At 41.8% G+C, this 20,167-nt stretch overlaps 1 protein-coding gene across 1 annotated transcript; it reads left to right on the forward strand.

Annotated features, from left to right (window-relative positions):
- Nucleotides 1–653: 653 nt before the first annotated feature.
- LOC121949723 (potassium voltage-gated channel subfamily A member 2) lies at nt 654–3,817 on the forward strand. The gene is made up of 2 exons (XM_042495453.1): nt 654–1,036; nt 1,901–3,817. Exon 2 carries the CDS (start codon nt 2,038–2,040, stop codon nt 3,532–3,534), a length of 1,497 nt encoding a protein of 498 aa, XP_042351387.1. The 5' UTR covers nt 654–1,036; nt 1,901–2,037; the 3' UTR covers nt 3,535–3,817.
- The last annotated feature ends 16,350 nt before the right edge of the window (nt 3,818–20,167 follow it).

Raw genomic sequence — 20,167 nt, forward strand, 5'->3', positions numbered from 1 at the left:
CTTGGTATGCACAGCAATACCCGAATGCAGGTTTGACTGAGCTTTAAACACCAGCGGCCACTGCTGACTCCAGAAATATTTCACCCAGAAATCTTTCACCTGAAAAGACACCCTCTCACCTCCTGCCGAGCCCAGACCATGCAGGAGCCATAAAGGCCGCTTTATATTCATGTGTGTGTTTGTGCGTGGGGCTCTGGCTTGGTGTAATTGCATAATCTTCATAGGGCGATTCTTTCATGCATGTCGTTTCAAGTCAGTGTCTGAGGACGCTGCTGTGCTCACCATGTAGGCTGTAAGGAGACTCACACAACTCTGTGTGTGTGTGTGTGTGTGTGTGTGTGCACTAAACGTTGGGACGCACTTGACTCTGCGTGGATCTGCAGCTCATGTGGCGAGAATTAAGGCATAAACATGCACGTTGGCTGAGTGACGGCAGATTGATCCACCCACAGAAATGAAAAGAGGATTCATTATTGATGCATGTGTCCCAGAACGCGTCTAATTATTAAATCTTGCTAATAAGATTATGGGGTTTTTTTAAGCCTCCCTCCTCCTCGCTTCGCGTTTTTTTCTGCTCTCCCTCCCTCCTGCAGATGTTGCCTCTCTGAGCACCTTATCAGGACCATTTACCTTTGCGGCTGTCTGCAGCCACAGCTCGTCACACAGTCACGCTGGCGTGGAGGGGCAACAGCGGAGGCAGATCATTCTGCTGATCCCAGCACCTTTGCTTATTAAGGGAAGCACCAGCACCTCCTTGATCGCTTCCCTCCTCCCTTTTTTTTGCCAATCGCCATCCCACGACAGCCTACCCGGAGGAAAGGAGTCGGGGAGGGGAAAGCGAGGACACACCCGCACATACTGTACCCGGTGTATACACGGCGAGGATGCTGCAGACAACATGAGGTGTATATCATCGACTGCCCCAAATTGGAATTTTTATTTTTTTTACACAAGATCTGATTGTCGCAGCTGGTTCTTCACCTCTCTGGTACCAGCGTCCGGTCACTCACATCAGATATGAAAAAGATGTCTGCAGGTATGTATGAAGATAAAGCAGCTCACCTTTCATCTCTGATTTGTGTTTTGGCATGTTGCAGTGCACTGATTTGCACCTCATTGGTGATCATAAGCCTGCAGTTATAGATTTGTTGTGTAAGGATTTTATTCTCCCACTCTGAGATGATGCAGACAAGAGATACAGTTTTTCTCCTGGAACCTATTTCCTTCTATGGATAAATTATTTATAGCTGTTTTTGAATATTTCAGAGACAGGCACCATTTCAAGACTAAAATGCTCCAACAAAACTAAACTGAAGTCAGTTAATATGTGCGTGTGTGTGTGTGTGTGGGGAGGGGGGGGTTGGCACATTTTTGAAAAAGCATACATTTGTGTTTAGACTGCGGTGGTTTTCTGTGATATTCTAGACAGGGTGCTGTCTGTATGAATTTGGTTGCCTGCTGCATTGCCATATTCATGCATGGCTTCACTGCAAAAAAGGTAGTCCCGTTCATTTCACTGGATTCTGTCCATTGCAGCAGATCAGTGTCCTAATTTATGAGCGTCTGTATGTTGTTATGTGCCAGTTAGCCCTGTGAGTATACCTGCATTAAGCAATTTATATGCAAGGCGGATGGCTTATTTGCATATTAATTTGCCCGAGTCAGGAGCTTCAAGTTGCCATGAGCTGATTTATAATTGCATTGATCGCCTTCTCATGACAGCATAACTTGACATAACTCTGATCAAATGTATTTTTTCATAGTGTGCATCTATTTTTAGTTGTTTTAAAGCAAATTCTTGACATTTCTGGGCTAAATGGCAGAAGTATTGAGTGCTGAATCATGTCTCAGGTTTACCTGACCTTGTTGTCTGTCTTTGCTCTATGTGTCCTGCATGCAGTCAGATCCTAGGTGACATCCTGTGGCCGTCAGGTCTTTACGGTGTTGAGCCCCCTCCCTCTCCTGGCCCCTGCCTGCAGTTTTCCAGGCTGCAGGACCCAAACTCACTGAAAAGTGCAGGCCTCCTCCCCCTGCAGAATGACTGTTGCCACAGGCGACCCCTCTGACGAGGCGGCTGCGCACCCGGGGCACCCGCAGGACTACGACCCGGAGGCCGACCATGAGTGTTGTGAGCGGGTGGTCATCAACATCTCAGGGCTGCGCTTTGAGACTCAACTCAAAACCCTCTCCCAGTTCCCGGAGACGCTGCTGGGGGACCCCAAAAAGAGGATGCGGTACTTTGATCCGCTGAGGAACGAGTACTTTTTCGACAGGAACAGACCCAGCTTTGACGCCATATTGTATTATTACCAATCAGGGGGCCGGCTAAGACGGCCGGTGAATGTCACGCTCGATATTTTCTCAGAGGAGATCCGCTTTTACGAGCTGGGCGACGAGGCCATCGAGATATTTCGAGAAGATGAAGGTTTCATCAAGGAGGAGGAGCGGCCTCTTCCTGACAATGAGTTTCAGAGACAGGTGTGGCTGCTGTTTGAGTACCCAGAGAGCTCAGGTCCTGCTAGGATTATCGCCATAATCTCTGTCATGGTCATCCTGATATCTATTGTCAGTTTCTGCTTGGAGACCCTCCCCATTTTCCGCAACGATGATGACGATATGCACAAGTCTCACTCGAAAGTCTATTCACCTGAGACCAACACCACGATCATCAGTTATACTTCCACCTACTTCACCGACCCCTTCTTTATCCTGGAGACTCTCTGCATTATATGGTTCTCCTTTGAGTTTCTAGTGCGCTTCTTTGCCTGCCCGAGCAAAGCGGGCTTTTTTGGTAACATAATGAACATTATTGATATAGTTGCTATCATCCCTTACTTCATCACTCTCGGCACAGAGCTCGCAGACAGGCCGGAGGATGGTCAAGCGGGTCAGCAAGCCATGTCCTTAGCCATTCTCAGGGTCATCCGCTTAGTACGAGTCTTCAGAATTTTCAAGCTCTCCCGTCACTCCAAGGGGCTTCAGATTTTGGGTCAAACCTTGAAAGCCAGTATGAGAGAGCTCGGCCTGCTCATTTTCTTCCTCTTCATTGGAGTCATCCTCTTCTCAAGCGCCGTTTACTTTGCCGAAGCAGATGAGCCGGAGTCACAGTTCGAAAGCATCCCGGATGCGTTTTGGTGGGCGGTGGTGTCCATGACAACAGTTGGCTATGGTGATATGGTCCCAACGACGATCGGTGGCAAAATCGTCGGTTCTCTCTGCGCCATCGCAGGTGTGCTGACCATCGCCTTGCCCGTGCCTGTCATTGTGTCCAACTTCAACTACTTCTACCACCGTGAGACGGAAGGGGAAGAGCAGGCGCAGTACTTGCAGGTCAACGTTCCCAAAGCCGACTCGGCCGAGGAGCTGAAGAAGAGCCGGAGCGGCTCCACCATCAGCAAATCGGACTATATGGAGATCCAGGAGGCTGTGAACAACAGTAACGAGGACTTTCAGGAGGAGAACCTTAAGACGGCCAACTGCACGCTGGCCAACACAAACTATGTAAACATCACCAAAATGCTCACAGACGTGTAGTCGTCTGCTGTTTTCCTCCCTTTCAAAGCGGGAAACGCGGAGCCGAGCAACCGGACGGGACAGGTGTACAGCCTCCCACTTCTCGTGTGCTGGAAAAATCAAGGCAATAGAATCAGGAAGGTGATGATGATTGACAGTGAAAAAAAAAAATTACAAAGACCATCCGCTCACTCCTTGCTCATCCTGTCTTTATCCCTCACAACTTGCCCTTAAAACTCCTGAAAACTGTCAAAGTGAAATTTGAAAATTTCTGCATGGAGTTGGCTTTTTTTTTGTGTGTGTGTGTGGCTGTTCAAAAAAAAAAGAAAAAAAGATGCCTAAAAATGTCCTGCTCACAACAGTAGCCAACAGTAGTGCACAAAAAGAAAAAGGGAGAAACACAGCAAGAAAAAAAATGAAGTATTGCTTTCAAAAAAAGAAAAAAAGCAACACAACACAATCCCTGCTTTAGTCCTCCGTCCCCTCATATCCCAAGGCACACTGCTCTGCCATGCGCTTACTGAAGAGCCCTACTCGCGCGCTACATATGCTGCTTCCTGGAGCCAATGAAACTGTCTTACGCTACACCATTTAGAAATAAGAGGATGTGTGAGCATGAAGCCCACTCCAGCGCTGATGTGGCCCGTGGGTGACTTTTGACGAGGTTGGTGGTTTAAGTACACCACGTTATTTTTCAAGGGATGAATGACAGCCATCGGCGCTTAGCTTATGGTTCGACACCTTTTTTTTTCCCAGCAGACATCAGTATCTGATGAATGACTGAGAATGGCCTTGACTTTTCACTGCTTTGGTCTTACATGTACTGTATGTATTGCAATGCAAGCTTCTCCCCCCGTCCATTCACCCAAAACTGGTCTTACTGCAGAGCTTTGAGGACAACTTGAATGTTTCTTCTTGTTTTGTTTGTTTTTCACGGTTTCACACAAACACGGTACTTATTCAAATAGATAGGTAGGTTAACTGTGACTTTACTGATAGCCTGTAGGTAGATAGGTGCTGTTAGTAGTAGTAGATAAACTGCATGACATTTTTATCTGAATGAGAATTTTCACTTGTTTCTCGACTGCCACTTGCTTCATCACACCACTGTATATTTGTCTGTTCACTGCCTTCTATACAAAATCCACACTTTTTAAAAGGATGCCTGCAGGTAGCTGTTACAAGAATCTAAAGCTGTATGTTAGGGGATTTCTTAAGGAAAAAATCGAAAGGCCAAATCCTTCATGTAACAGGATGCGGTGTCCTTGTCGATATTAACATTCCATGTAGAAGTCATTGCGATAAAACGTTCACCGAGCTGCGATTTCAGACGTAAAGCTCACAATCTAGTTTTGGACATTAATCCCAGTTGCAGATGTGATACACTTGCAGTGCCGCCTTTTACACAGGTTTGTCACATGATCACGTCCTCATGATCAAAATAGCAACTTAAGGATTCATGTATAGAATAACGCTTCCCCCTTCAAACTGCCTTTTTATCTGGGTTTACGCTAATCTCTTAGTGTTGCATGACCTCAAAAACATTCCTAGAAGCATGCATTTAAGATAAAAGAAGAAGCCAAATAAAAATAATAATTACAATAGATATATTTATTTCTTATATATATATATATACATATATATAGAAAATATGTAAACAGACAGGACACACATACAGTACTCATAAACTTTTATCAGAGATTAAAAAAAAAAAAATCTTTAAATAGCGATGTTTAAGAGGAGAGCCTTCCAGAATGCGCAGATCATTGCCATGTTTTTTTAATTTTAATAACTGTTCTGAGCACAGTTTATATGTTTCAGAGCCTGCTGAGAGTGCCAAAGACACACTCTTACAAGCCACTTCCAGAGCATTTTATTTACTAGTGCCAGCAAACCTGACACACGTTTGGATACAAAAAAGTTTGCTTCACTCTGTATAAAAATGCCTTCTGTGAACGAGTTGTTGAAAGGCATGGCGTTGTTTGAAACTGTGTCATCCCTCTTGTATCAGACAGATTTTTATTGGCGTTAAATTTAATGGAGTCTCGCGGCGTCCTCTGAGAAGCTTCAATCTGTCTTTTAAAAAGTTGGCATCAAATGTGAATTAGGTTCTGAATCTAGGATTGTGTCCAGCTGAGATTTATCCACCGTCCGCGCAACACTGCCAAGGTAACAGTCAAAGGCAGTAACGTCAATATGGGAAGTGATAATTAGCAGCAGTGTAGCAGATATTGGCTAACCTAAGGGTCCTCTGACTTCTCTCCTGAGGCTCTTACCTTTCTTTGTCTCTTCACGGATGTCTTAGGTAATTACCGAGGTGATGGATTAGGAGAAGGTCCGTAGCAAAGAACTGTCTCAATGAATTCTGTCATGCTGGGATGTACATCTTTATTCTTAGGGTTTCATTCTGCTCACTACAGTCTTTAACCTGCAGTAGCAAAATGTTTTTACGCCATCGCTGCCAATACGTGCTCAGGATGCCTCGTCCAACTGCCTGACATGAGGCTTCTAAAGTCGTCTCTCTGTCCTGATCTGTGTCTGCTTTCATGTGTCTTGTAGGGGTTTTTAGAGAAGTTAAGTCATGAACTGGAGCATTTTCTTTATGTTGCTTTCTGGGGAGTAGCATGAAGGCGAATCGAGATGTTAAAATGGTCTGTAACTGGAGGAAGGACCAGATTTAATAGTTGTTTAGCAATATTTCCATAATCCTTTGGTGGAGAAGGGGAGAACAAAGATGTTTTGGGTTATTTTTTAAGGAAGAATGAACTTTAAGACCTCCACAGTCCAACCAAGATCTTATTGATCATCAGTTGAGTATTGTTGTGGGTGTGTTGATGCGCAGCTATGTAGGAGTTGTCTGTGCATGAGTGTGTGTGTGTGCATGTGTGTGTGTGTGTGTGTGTGTGTGTGTGTGTGTGTGTGTGAGAGAGAGAGAGAGAGAAAGAGAGAGTGTGTGTGTGAGAGAAAGAGAGAGAACCACTGAATGTCAGTGTCTTAGCTTGGTTGTACAGCTGCATTTATGCAACAGCCATTTGCATATATCTGTATATGTGAAAACAGAAACACTCACAGTCTGACCAAAAATATTTGTCTATGCATGCAAATGCATTGTATCTTATTGTCTTCATTGCATTTTTTAAAGCATATATTTTGGATAAATGTTGCAGATACATGCAACATTTATCTGTTATGTTTGAAATTGGGCACATCACTGTACCTCAGCCAAATTCACTGTAGCAACTCATACACTGGAGTTCAATGCAAGATGTAACCCAAACACCAGAATACATTGGCATTGTGCATTTCTGCAGACCACTGATATGTAACATTTGTTCATTATTATGTAGCAGGTATGTTGAAGTTTGTTAATGCTGTTATTAACATGGTTATGTTTAGGCACAAAAATCCCTTGGTTTTAGTAAAGAAAAGATGATATTTTGGCTAAAAATACTCCATTTTGGTGGTACAATCACTGTTGGAAATGCTGCCGATGTTTCACTGAAAAAATACCAGCTTTTGGTGATACAATCAAGGCTGAAAATGCAGCAATATCTTGCTAAAACACACCCAGTATTGGTGGCACAATCACTTCTGGAAATGTTGCCAATGTCTTGCTAAAAAACACCCAGTGTTGGCAGCACATATACTGTTGGAAGTGCCACCGATGTCTCATTAAAACACCAGGTTCAGTTGCTGCTGGAGATGCCACTGTTGTCTTGCTAAAAATACCCCTCTTTTGGCAGCACAATTGCAGCTGGAAATGACACTGAATTGTTGCTTTAAAAAACAGTTTTGATCGCACAATCGTGGCTAAAAACACAACAGACATTTTGCTAAAACACAACCAGTTTTGATGATACAAACACAGCTGGAACTGCCGCTGATTTTTAGCTAAAATTACCGCTGGAAATGTTGTCATGTCTCAGTAAAAATAACTGGTTATAGTGGCACAACAGAGGCTGGATATGCTGCTGATGTCTCACTAAAAAACAACCAGTTTTGTTATTTGTTGTTCACATACATTGGCTGCAGCCTGGCAGCTGTCTGGCAGTCGGTGTCACACCATCCACCGTCCCATCCACCTCCAGATATCAAAGGCAGCTCATATACTGCGTGACTTGACGATATGATACATATGAAACATACAAATGTAACATATCTGTGGTTTGTAGACACGTACAATGCCAAAACTTTTTTCTGGCGACTGGGCTGCAAGATGTAGTTGAGCATTGACAGTTATTTCTGCTTAAAGCACAAAGATGTGAAGAGTCATCCTCATCTGTATACCTGCAGATATAATCTGTAACATTTTTATTCAGTGGAAACAAAGTCAATTAAAATGATGTATTGCTTTAAACGAAGCACCACAGCTTCTAAGAATAAAAATTTAAAAAAGGAAAAAAAAAAGTCATCTCTCACCCACTGAGGGACCCACCAGCAAATCCACTCCATGAGAAGGGTGCCCAACAGTGAATACACTGAGAAATCTATGCAGAGAACGATTATTAGCTGGTAGGTGAGAGGGTTTAAGTACATAATTTTTCATTTTATTTTATCTGGCACCAATCACACGTTGATCCTGAGAGCTGACAGCTTATTTGAAAAGGACCTTGCGAGCAGGAGAGAAACACTTTGCAATATTCTGCTGTCAGACACTCACACGTTGGCTGAATGTGAATATTTTTGAACTTTAGTTTGTTTGGACTGCGACGTCAGCTCTCTGAGAGACAAGGCTCCTACATAACAAAATTTTAAAAAAGTCATACGTATGGGAAATAAGATGATCAATATGCAATCCGTATGCATGTTTGTGTTTGAGGACGAACGTTTTCTTTTGGTTTTGACCCCCAGAGCCTGAGAGTGTGGCATCCACTGAAACAATATGTACAACTGACGGACCCCCCCATCCTCCCTCATATCATAGAGGCCTGAAAACATCCATCAACGTTGGTACAGTGGATAATGGATTTTCTTTCTATGAAATGAAATGTGAGAGAATAATGTAAATAATAACCAATGGATGATGGAGCAAAAACCATGTACTATATACTGTATGTGAAGTCTGGATTTCAAAACGTAGTATTATCTGCACTTTACAAGACAAAAAGGACAATCAAAACAAGAATGGACAAGAAAAACATGTGAAATTAAAAATGCATATAATCCTTCCAAATGATCATAACCCTGACAAAGTAATATCAATAATGAAGCCAATAATAATTCAACCGAAATCGTGGTTGGTGTGTTTATTGTGTCTTTGCTTAAATGTGATTTTCAGTGCCTGTGAGAGGTGTTTTTTAAGTGTTTCTCCAGCCTTCTTCCCTCACATCACATTGTTCACGAGGTATTTAGTCAGCAAATGATTTGAGTAGCTAATTTTAGCCGAGAACGTCTGCGCTGATGCAGAATGCCATGAATCGATCAGAGGCCTCTTTGTTGTTATTCTTAGGACATCCAGCATCTTTTGTAGCCTGCGGGCAGCGTGGAGGACATTTTCAAACGCCTCCTGGTATCTTCAGCTTCTTCCTCCCTTTAAGTGCACGGTATATGCTCCCTGCAGTTAAAAGAGAGAGCAGGGTGTTGCTATTAATAGCCGTTTTGTTGGAGAAAGAGATAGGAGCAGGAGGAGGAGGACGAGCGTGAACGTGAGCAGAGGAGGAGACAGAGGGAAGGGTGGAAAGGAGATGGCAGATGAGGAGAAATTCTTAAAGAAATCTTTCACAGTGAATTTTTCATGGCAGCACAGACCTGACATTCATGTGTTACAAGCCACAATAGCAAAAAATGACACGTATTCTTTTTCTCTTTTATACATTTTATTTTTGTTTGTTGATTTTTTTAAGATCAGTGTATTCTGCTTCATGATTTTGAGGTACACAAGGGCGTAGGTTTCAACACTGGAAGACACACATGAAAGGGGGGTTTGGGTTCAATGTCTCATTAGAAAACGCCCGGTTTTGGCAGCACAGTCACAGATGGAAATGTTGCAGATGTCTTTTGAAAACGCCCAGTTTTGGCGGCACTATCACCGTTGGAAATGCTGACAGTGTCTCACTAGAAAACGCCCGGTCTTGTTGGCACAATAACAGTTGGAAATGCCACCTGTGTCTTGCTAAAAAAAAATTGCAGCAAAATTGTGGCTGGAGACACTGAAAATCTTGCTAAAAAATACCTGGTTTCAGTTGCACAATGCAGCTGGAAATGTCATTATTGTACTGCTGATGTCTAACTAAAAACACCCAGTTTTTTGTGGCACAATTGCTCCATATATCCTGCTTCTGCAATATGAGATAATGGCCTACAAGCAGAAAACAGCATAGGTTTCACCATAGGGAAGGACATATAAAACTGGAGGTTCGGGGTCCTTTCTCATCATGTCAAACATTTAATTTCCTGCATTATGGTGATTTTTTTCCTCATCAATTTATGGTGGAAATGTCTTTAATTTTATCAAAATAAAAGTCTGCTCCTTTAATGATTTCATGGAGGGGGGGTCAAATGCACATTTTTGTAAGGGGGACATGTCCTCTGCATCCTCCTGAAATCTGTGGCTATGTGAGCAGATGCAGTATGTGCTGATATTTGTTCTCGCCTCTCTGTCACATCCACACCTGCACAGTTTTCTCCAGCGAGCTACCGTCATGTCTCGTGCTACCTGCTATCTTTAGTCCAGCTTGTGGTTTAACTACAGCTCTGCACTGCGAGCGGGAACACTTGGGGCCTCGGTGCTGTAGCTACATCTCTGCTGTAGTCATTAGTCTTGCTTTGATCCAGCGATGCAGTGCAGCACTCTGCAGCTCGCTCTGCTGAAACCAGGGCAAACAGGGAAAGGGAGGCAGGCGGGAAGGAGCAACCCAGCTGAGGACTAAGGCAGCGGGCACACGGGCCTGCTGCAGGTGGCCGCTGCTGCCTGTTGTTGTTGTTAGGGAGGTTTGCGTGTGTGTGTGTGTGTGTGTGTGTGTGTGTTGTTTGTCAGGGATGGTAGCATGCCCACAGGAGCACGGTTGAGCAGTCATACAGGCTTGCACCGTGCTTACCAGCTTGTAATTAGGAGGCAAGCGCTGTGGGACCTGCTGCTAATCCAGCAGGGCTGCCCTGGCACCGGACCACACCCCGTTATTAGGAGGTGTTCATCTTTTCACACTCATTAACTCACTGCCCTGATACCAGCCACCAGTCATCAGCCCCGCAGCCAGTCTGCTGAGTTTAATGGTTGCTTCTTTAGCATACTAGAGCACTCGCTGGGTTCTAGTTGTTTGGCTGAAGTGAAGATTAAAATAATGGAGATGGATGTGCAGTTTTTCTTGGCACCTTGTTGGTGCAGTGATGAGGAAATATGAAGAAAGCATTACTGCCCTCTAGGGGTGCTGCTGCAGAAATGACACTGACAATGTCTCAGTTTCTCAGACAGCAGTCAGAGTTAGTCTCAAGAAAGCTTATGAACGGCAAACTTGAAATCAAGGGTGGAAGAAGTATTCATATTTTTAAAGATATACTATGCAGAATTTTCCTTAAAAATACATGTATGGACTCATATAGAAGAAACTGTTCTCAATCATCACTTAGGACCAACTAGAAGTGTGTGGAGGCGTGTTTTTCTGCAGAGACTCTGTCCTCTGCCTGTATTTTATTATTTTCTGTCCTCTGTTCTGTTTATTGGCATGTATGGGCATCGAGGTCAGGTGCCATAATGTAAGCAGCAGGCATCCAAGCGACACAGTGCCAGGAAAAAAAAAATATGGCAAATTACCAAATGAGAGTGGAACTGGGGTTGGCTTTTACGTTTACTTTTACTGGGGATTGTGTTTATAAAAAGTAACTAACTACCCTGCATAGTATACCTTTATTTCATACTATGCAGGAATTGTCAGTTTCTGTTTGTAAACCAAATCACCAGTGAAAGTAAAAGTTAACCCAAGATTCACTCTCATTTTGGAACGAGCTTTGTATGCTTAGTTTTTTCGCCTCACTGTATTTTTTTTTCAACACATACAGTGCTCCAAACTCATCCTTGGTCAGTGTCCCTACAAATCAGAATGTGATGCTCTAGGCAGCTCTCCTGAGTCAATTTTTTAAGTTAAGTTCAGGGCATGTCAAATTATGCACATCACATGCATATTGTCAAAATAAACTTCCATTTTATTAGGAAATATACAATTTATGCTTGTTGTTATATGGTCTCTTTTCAAATCAAACTTTCAATGTAAATTAAAAAAAAAATGTAACTTGTAGGTTAGCATCCCTAGAAGTCAGCAACAAAACTACACGTTTAAGTTTAGGAAAAACACATCACGGTTTGGCTTAAAATAAGTACTTTTGTTACTACCTTAGTGTGACTTCAAATGACATAGCCATTGGTGTAGTGTATTAGTCTTATAACAAACCACGTTGTTATCAAAATAACTCGATTGACTTTTTGTCTAACAAGGGACACTAACTGCAGGATCCCAGGTGACAGTCCGGAGTTTGTTTGACCAATATGCAGATTTTCTCACTGTTTACATTACGGCAGAGGTTTGGAGCGTCAAAATATGTGTCCATGACTTTCATAGCTTTCTATTGGATATGTGTTGCTTACCTTTTTATAAAGTCATGACCTCACCTCTGCAGATAATACATCACTACACAATAATAGCAGATCATAAGTGGTGACTGGGTGATGTTTCTGTATCACTGTATACTGTATCACTGTATTTCTGGAGTCAAATTCTCCATAGTATACCTTTAACAATACATGGAAATGCTAAAGTAAAGTACAAATACCTCAATATTGTACTTAGTTACTTGAGTTACCTTCCAAAACTGAATTTAAAACAGAACAGTCAGAATTTATTCTGCATAAATACTGCAGGTTTTCGTTGGTCTCATCAGTAATTGAGTCTCGTCTTGTGGTCAGATAATTAACAGAGTCATATGGAGGATCAATGCACTCATATAATGCGATGGACCCATTAAATCTACTGGGTTAAGGTCAGCCAACTGTGCATCCCATCTCACAGGGGATGGTGAACCCGTGAGAGCACACAGCTGACAGATGCTCCTGAGCTCATAGTGTACACCAAACCAGGTGACACAAAGTATTATAAAAGAGCAGGCCAGTATGAGAACTGGAGAAAATCCTCTTTTACATAATGACATGGCGGAGAGGTCACAGGAAAACCAGTAATTATCAGGCCGCAGGACTCGATAAGCTTCACTACCAGGTGTCAATGTGTGTCGTTTCTGACCCGAGGTGCTGAAGGCTTGATAAACACTGAGAGCCATCCCTGTGGTAGTAAAGTGGGTTTAATCTAAGTAATGGAAGCAGGGTGCAATCCTGTGTCATCTGAGGCGACGACATATGGAGTCCAAATGAAGTGAGCTCATGTTTAGGAGCCCTGAGCTGTTTGTGCCACAAGGTTAGAGGGTTAGTGTTGAAAAATTAGAACAACAGCATCTCTCTGAGCTAAAGATGCTGAAAATGTGTAAATGTGCAGCAGGGTTATTGCTAATAAATCAACTTCAGTAAGGTTTTTAAAGTTGTAATATCTGCATGTTTGGTATAGAGAACCCCAGTAATGAATCCTAAAATCCTGATATAATTGGTATTTTTGCACCTCCGGTTCCCTCGTCTCAAAGTTAATGAGTTTTTTGAATGGGTTTTTGCTTGAAATAAGGTTTGTGGTTAACACAAGCTGAAGAGACTTTCAAGTGTCGTTCTACAACATAGAATATGTCAGTAAATACTCTGCTCGCAAACACTGAAACCTGTATGTGTTTTAAAGGCAGTGGCTAACAAGTGGCTAAATGACAGAATGTCATCAATGAGCTGTGCTGAACACAGCTTAACAGCCTCAAGACGGTAGCAAAGCAACCGTAGTGTAGTTTGTTTACGGCCTGATGTTAGCTTTTTACTTCTGGTGATTACACTTAGGTTTCAAAATCCTAATCCTAAAAGTGGTGTTCATTTGTAAAATCCAATGAAAGACTCCCGTACGCTTTTTGGGAACCAGAGTGACATTAGCTTCAGTGTTGGCCCACAGAAAACATCATCCCTGAGAAACCAAAGCAAGGAGACGGTAAGCTTAGTTTAGCATAAAGACTTGGGACAAGAGGATATAAAGTTGAATTCACTTAGATGAACAGAATATTTCAGAGGGAGAACTTAATTGTAATCATTGTTCAATATCAGTTGGTTTGCAATTCACTAATTATAAAGCCATTAGTTGCAACTTATATGCTTCATGAATTGGTACAGGCAGACGTTTTTTACTTTAATGTATTTCATTTCAATTTTTTATTTTTTTAATTTTATCTACCATTATAATATCAGTGTGGTCAAAGGGACTTCCACATTGTGAGTTTAAGTAAAGCCTGGCCAAGAGTGCAGCTAGAAATGGCATAAAAGTCCACACACCATGAACATAAAACATTAATAAATAGAGGGAATTCAGTGAACGTTTATGAAAGCTTAGAGGAGACGTGAAAGCCCCCGACAACATTATGGAAAACACTTAATGGTCATCAGCTCTCTATTGTATTTAAAATTATTATTAATGTGTATTTACAATCAATAAAAACAATTTAAATTTTAAACTTTCCAAACTTTGAACTTGCTGTCACCCCAGTGTGTGATAAAGTAAGCAAACTGAGTAAATCTTTGATCAGGATCATTTCTCTTGATTACTTGACTTAAGGTGAAATCTGCATCCTCGCTGCTGGCTGCATCTGGTGGAGGCCTTTTCCAACATGTCAGCCAGGGAAAGAATGTCAGAGGCTTTAAATATCCTGTGTGAGTTAATATTTTATCAACATCTCAGTCCCAGGGCCTCTCCACTTTTACATCCCACTTCCAACTCTGAGATTGTGCACATGCAGAGCAGGAACGGGAAATCTGTAAAGCCTCTGCTGCATTTTGTTTAACGTCCCTCCACCTTCTCGTGCCTCCATGTACGCTGCTGGTTGTGTTGCAAATAATTTGGCTTCTTACTGCTTATCAGTTCAGTAATGCATGTTCCCTTTATAGAGAACATTAGCACGGCCGATATGAAACACTTTCTTATCAGAGCGATTAGAACAGAGAAGAATCATTTGGAGAAAATTAAATCTTGATGAAACGAGGACATTCAAATGTGCTTGATAAGCAGTCTGATTTAAAATGCCCATTCAGCTCAGCAGCAGAAGGAAGGCAGCGTGCGTGTGCTTGCGTGTGTGTGTGTGTGCAAGCGTGTGTGCGCGTGCACTCACAAAGCTTATTCATTATGTATACAATGATCTCTTGATGAAGAGCGGGCCTCTTGCCTCAAACAAAGCGTCATCATCAGTGTGTGGATGACGCCGCTTGTGTTCCTTTGTTCAAATATACCACAAAGATAAAAGACCAGCTGTACGTGTGTGTGTGTGTGTGTGTGTGTATTTATAGATGTGTGTGTCTAATTTTCGGTGGGTTGAGAGGAAAATCTGTTTCAAGCAGCACCTTCAGACATGTCCATTACAGGTGCAACGTGTAAGATATGACCAGAATTACTGTTTAAGACATTAGAAAAAAATGAGTGAACTTTATCAGCAGAATGTGAAGATGTAACTGTATGACGTTATGTCAAAGCCATCTTTGTTTTGTGTTGCAGAGATATCTACTGAAATGAGCATGCTAACCCACTAACCCTGGCTCGTACTGTTTTGTAATGCCACTTCTAAATTGAGAGGTGATTCAATTTGTGTATGAAAAGACCTGGGTGAAAACACCAAAAATTTGAAAAAAAATCTCGAAATATCGCAAAAAAATGTCTACGTTTTGAGGAGGTGGAAAAGTTGATGGACTCAGGGAATAAGTGATGACACATAGTTAAGATGTAACATCATTGCATAGGCCATAGAGCTCCTATTGGGCCAAAAATATCAGACCCACCATTAACCTGCACAGTTTCTGTCCAAGCCTGACCTGAGCCCGATTAAAAACCTGAATTTCTACTGTAACAGATATTTTTTACATATTATTTTTTATTTTGAAACATTTATAGAATTTTAGCTTGGGGCTGATGTGTTTCCTCGCACCATTGTCCTTATTATCCATATTTCAATAGTCTGTTGCGTGACAGGTTCAGCAGGGTCAGAACTGACCCGAGTCAAACCCAGAAGGGCAATGATGAGAAATTACAGCCGGCCTGTAGCTGGCAGGTTTGGGTCGGGCCCAGTCCAGCTCAGGCAGAGAATCAGAGCTCTAACAGGCCACTGCAAACTCGCAGACATTGTTTTCCTTTGTTTGAGGTTTGATTTGCGCTCTTTTAATTTTGTCATCTTTTTGCGCCACCCACTGCATATCCCATTATTCCAATAACAATAGTGGATGAAAAGGCATATAAATTAGCATTTTCTCTGGCTGATGTTCTGAAAATTGAGCTACATTTGGGTGAAAACCTAATTACTGTTTCAAGCTAAATTCTAACATTAGTTTGCCAGCATGGTTCCTTTAAGATGTGCTTTTTTGTGTCTACTAATTTCTTTAGTAAATTTCTGGCCCTCTAGCTGCAAAATGCTTCACTATATTCACCAGCTATTTGCTAACTGTTGCCGCTGGAGATTTGGTTGGTGAAAACAGTGAGACCGAACCAGAATGGGCTTTAAAACCAAAACACTGAGCTAAAAGACGCTAGAACACTACGTGGAGAGGAGCTGGGTGATTAGTCTTTACAGTTTCTCACCATGAACGACTCCTTTCACATCACAAATTGTCATCTGACCCATTGTTGATCTATAAATATAAGATTAGTGTAGCTTTAACTGCAATGCAGATAAATATTTTCTGCACTGCTTCCAAATGAAGCAATAGAAAGTGAACGTTTGTGTTGTGATGTAAGAAACTGGAGCTGGTTGCCTGCTGACATAATGGGGTTCCTGGGTGGAGCGTTCATGTCAGGTGCAAGTAGCAGGGAGGAGAGATAGTGAAGGAGCTTTAGCAGCTTGGCTTCATTTATTATTCATGTTTGATCAAAGTGAGCGATGCAGTAGAAACCTCTTGGAGGTGAACAAAACCAGTGGAGGAGATTATGTCATATCCGTCACAGTTTGTTCGTCTGTCCCTCGTCTTCAGCCACATTCTTCATTCCCCGGACCGGTCCTCTGACATTTTTCTTCCGTCCAGTAGATGTCCTCAGACTTTTCCTCCTTTCTCTGTCACCTGAATGTCACACCAACATGAAGGAGCAGTTTGACCTGAAATCGTTATTCACTATTTTGCTACGGCGTCCTGATTGAATGACATGTTTCAGCTAAAGCATGTAAAACGGCGTGCAACAGGGTTTGAGGTACGTTTTCTCTTGTTTGGTGTTTGTGTCTGAGATGTTACCCAAGCAGCAGCAAGGTGTATATATAAACCCTGCTATATTAAAAGGCAGTGCGCCTGTGTAACACAACAGGGTTCAACACACTACTGTTTCTGTTAAAATAAAAAGTTTTGCCACTCCATCTTCTGCTCTGTCTCGCCTTCCCCGCCCACCTCCACACCTGCATCACCTATCTGCTCCCCTTTCCCTGTGATTAGATCCAACTCCACAAATACCAGCCCAGCTCCTTTGTTCCTTGTCGTTTTTTCATCATTGCAGTGCCGTTTCGAGTTACCTGCCTGCTACCTGTTACATAACAGTCTCAGTGTTTCCCACAGAATGAATGAATGTATGTGTGGCAGTAGCTGACAGTTGTCACTTGTTCTTGTTTGCTTTTTTAATCTTTTTAATGCCTTTAGTGTCTCTTTGTGTGTGTGTGTCTTTTCTCTAAATTCAGCTGTTTTTGCGGGTTCATGAACACAGCACAGATGGAGCTCTCCATGACTTCTTTTTTTCCTCAGCAGCAGTTTTTCTCTTGGGGAGGGGGGTAACTGATTTGTCGATCCATTCACAGCTGATCAGATCACACCAATAAATGAGAAGAGCTTTTTGCAGATGTTTGTAAGTAAAAACACACTTTTAGACCCAGAACAATAAACAGTTAAATTTCACATTCAATGCGTCTGATGCTTTACTGTCTCTGCTCCAAGTGGGCTATAAAAAAACAAACTGTATGTATATATTCCAATAGCACTCCTAATCCGGTCCAGCTCCAAAGATCTTTTTGTGGTATTTTAATTGTGACGGCCCATCATAAATAAATGGACGTGTGGAAAACCCTGAGTCTGCATTTGGCTCCCATCGAGGGCTGCCGCTTGGGAGTCGGCTTTGTCAGTCAGTGTGCAGTTTCCCTCTTTGGTTCAGCACATTGGTTTTGTCTGCAATGGTCACAGGCAGCTGCAGACTGGGATCATGGAGAGTGAATAAGATGAAGGCAGCTACCTTAAGAAAGAGATACTTTGCCCCGTCATGCTCTGAGATAATGTTACTTTCTGCCCTCTACTTAGAAGTGGTGAATTTATGGCTCACAGCAACTTAAGACAATATAGTCTCTGGCTTTTGTTTGATATCTGGTAATGGCAAATAATGTTGTTGCATATGTCTGATCTGTCATGAGCATAATTCCATGCATTAGCTCAAAGGGCTAATTTACGATGGATTTCCACCGCTTGCATGTGTGTTGCGTTTACTATGTAACGTAAATGTGAGTGACCCTGAACATCCTGCAAAACCCTGTTCAAAAATTTGGCAGTTCAATGGTGTTGTTTCATAGTCTGAATGAGAAAAGGAACAAACAGTGGAGTTTATGTATTGAACAGCCAAACCTGATTAAACTGACAGGTACAGTGCTGGTCTGATCCCTGATACGCCAAAGACTAGCCATGACACTACCATGAATGTTATTGCTACCTCTAAACACTTCGTAGAAGGGGTCGACCGATATTGGTTTTTCAGGGCTGATACCGATACAGATTATTAGTTGATGTGACCGACAACCAATATTTGGAACCGATATGCATTTACAATAAAAATGAAAATATTTCTGTCAATATTTAGAATTTAGAAAATAACAAACTCCAACACAAAACTTTGTTTAAATGTCTTTAGCAAATGTTTAATGAAAACATTATTTACAGAAAGTTCCCAGCAACCTTTTTTTACAAAGTTGGGTGAAAATTTAAATAAAAAATGAATAAATCGCTCCCTGGGTTTTTACAAATTAAAAGTTCCTCCCATGCTGATACTTTCTTTGTACTTTTTAATTAATTAATTTTATGTGAGATCATTAAAATAAAATACAGATAACCATCAAAATGCCAAATATCAGTCCCAATAATCGTCCAGGCCAATAATCTGTCAAACCCTACTTTGAAGTTTTATTTCAGACACAGGAAAATCAATACATTGTACTCAGTGATTCATGCAGGAACACTGAGAATATCTCTTCTTATCAGTAAACTACCATTAACCCATTTTTTGTATTTGACTCATAGGCTTACTAAAGAGAAGTGCCATCACTTCTGCAGTCTAAAAGATTTATAGCAGCTCTATTCTCCCAAAGCAACAACCCATGCAGCTACAGCATGACCACAATGGCCGACAATCTTTCACTGCAGTTGAATACCTGTCCGTCTGTCCCCAGTAACACGGCGGCGACCAGGGCCTTTTCAGCACCTTTGAGACACACATGCTGGCCCGGGTATCTAATTCCTGTACAAGCAAACACATGAAGGCAACACAAGGCAACCAGAGACCGCACGAGGATTCAGCACAAGGGTTTGGTGCAGAAATATTTTATAAGCTGAGAAGAAATGTTTTTCCAGGAGACTATACCAGCAGCAAGGAAATGCATGATGGGTACTCTGTGGGTTTTAGGGCAGCACTCTGGTGATGAGGCCTATTTTGGCCTAAAATTATACAAGGACATGCATTTTGTGGGAGATAGATGCTAAATGTTAAGTCTATTAGGGATAATGTAATTATGTCAAGTAACAATATTTACAGTATTACAGTTATTTCTTTACTGTGTTTATTGTTGAATCAATATTCGCCCGTCAATATCATCAATCACAAATATGCTACGATTGCAAAAGGCTGTCACAGTTATTTAAGTGTTCACTGACTGGAGTCAAAACAAGACTGCGGCCTCGTCCACACACACAGGTATTTTTGAAAACAGCTTTTTTGCAGGTTTTGGCCTTTAAATTACACACCAACTGTTTTAGGTCGCTGACAAACAGATTGGTGATAACACTCGAAGATTCGTGAACTCCATCTTCAGTGTCGATGTGTAAACAGGGTAAACAGAGATTTTGATGTGAGACGTCAGAGTGAGTGCTGTTAAAAATGAGGCAACATTTCATGCAATGGCAGGTGTGTCTAAAATATTGCTGGTTCTATTAGTGTTCTCTTTTCTTTCTTTTTTTCCCCCTATTTGCTTTTATGTCTTATGATTTACTTTTTGGTTGTGTGGTTGCTTGTGGCGGTCTGCATGTTTTGACTCTTTTGGCCGCTGCTCTTGTTTCATGAAAAACTGTGAACATGGCCACAATGTTTTATACTGTTCTTATTTAATGTTTAATGGTGCTGGTTCCATCCTTTCTAACAGAACTTTTTAGATGTTAACACATAAATGTACAGTTACTCTTCCACCATACAGAGAAAAGAGGCCTCAGAATGTGTTATGGAGGTCTCTGCAGCCAAATATCATAACATATGATATCGGTAATAGTCTGTTTTTAGTACTTCTGATTGGCCAGCATCATCTTCTTTGTGAGGTTGGCTTACATGAC

This window comes from Plectropomus leopardus, chromosome 2 (genome assembly GCF_008729295.1).
Source record: "Plectropomus leopardus isolate mb chromosome 2, YSFRI_Pleo_2.0, whole genome shotgun sequence".
NCBI classification, from domain to species: Eukaryota; Metazoa; Chordata; class Actinopteri; order Perciformes; family Serranidae; genus Plectropomus; species Plectropomus leopardus.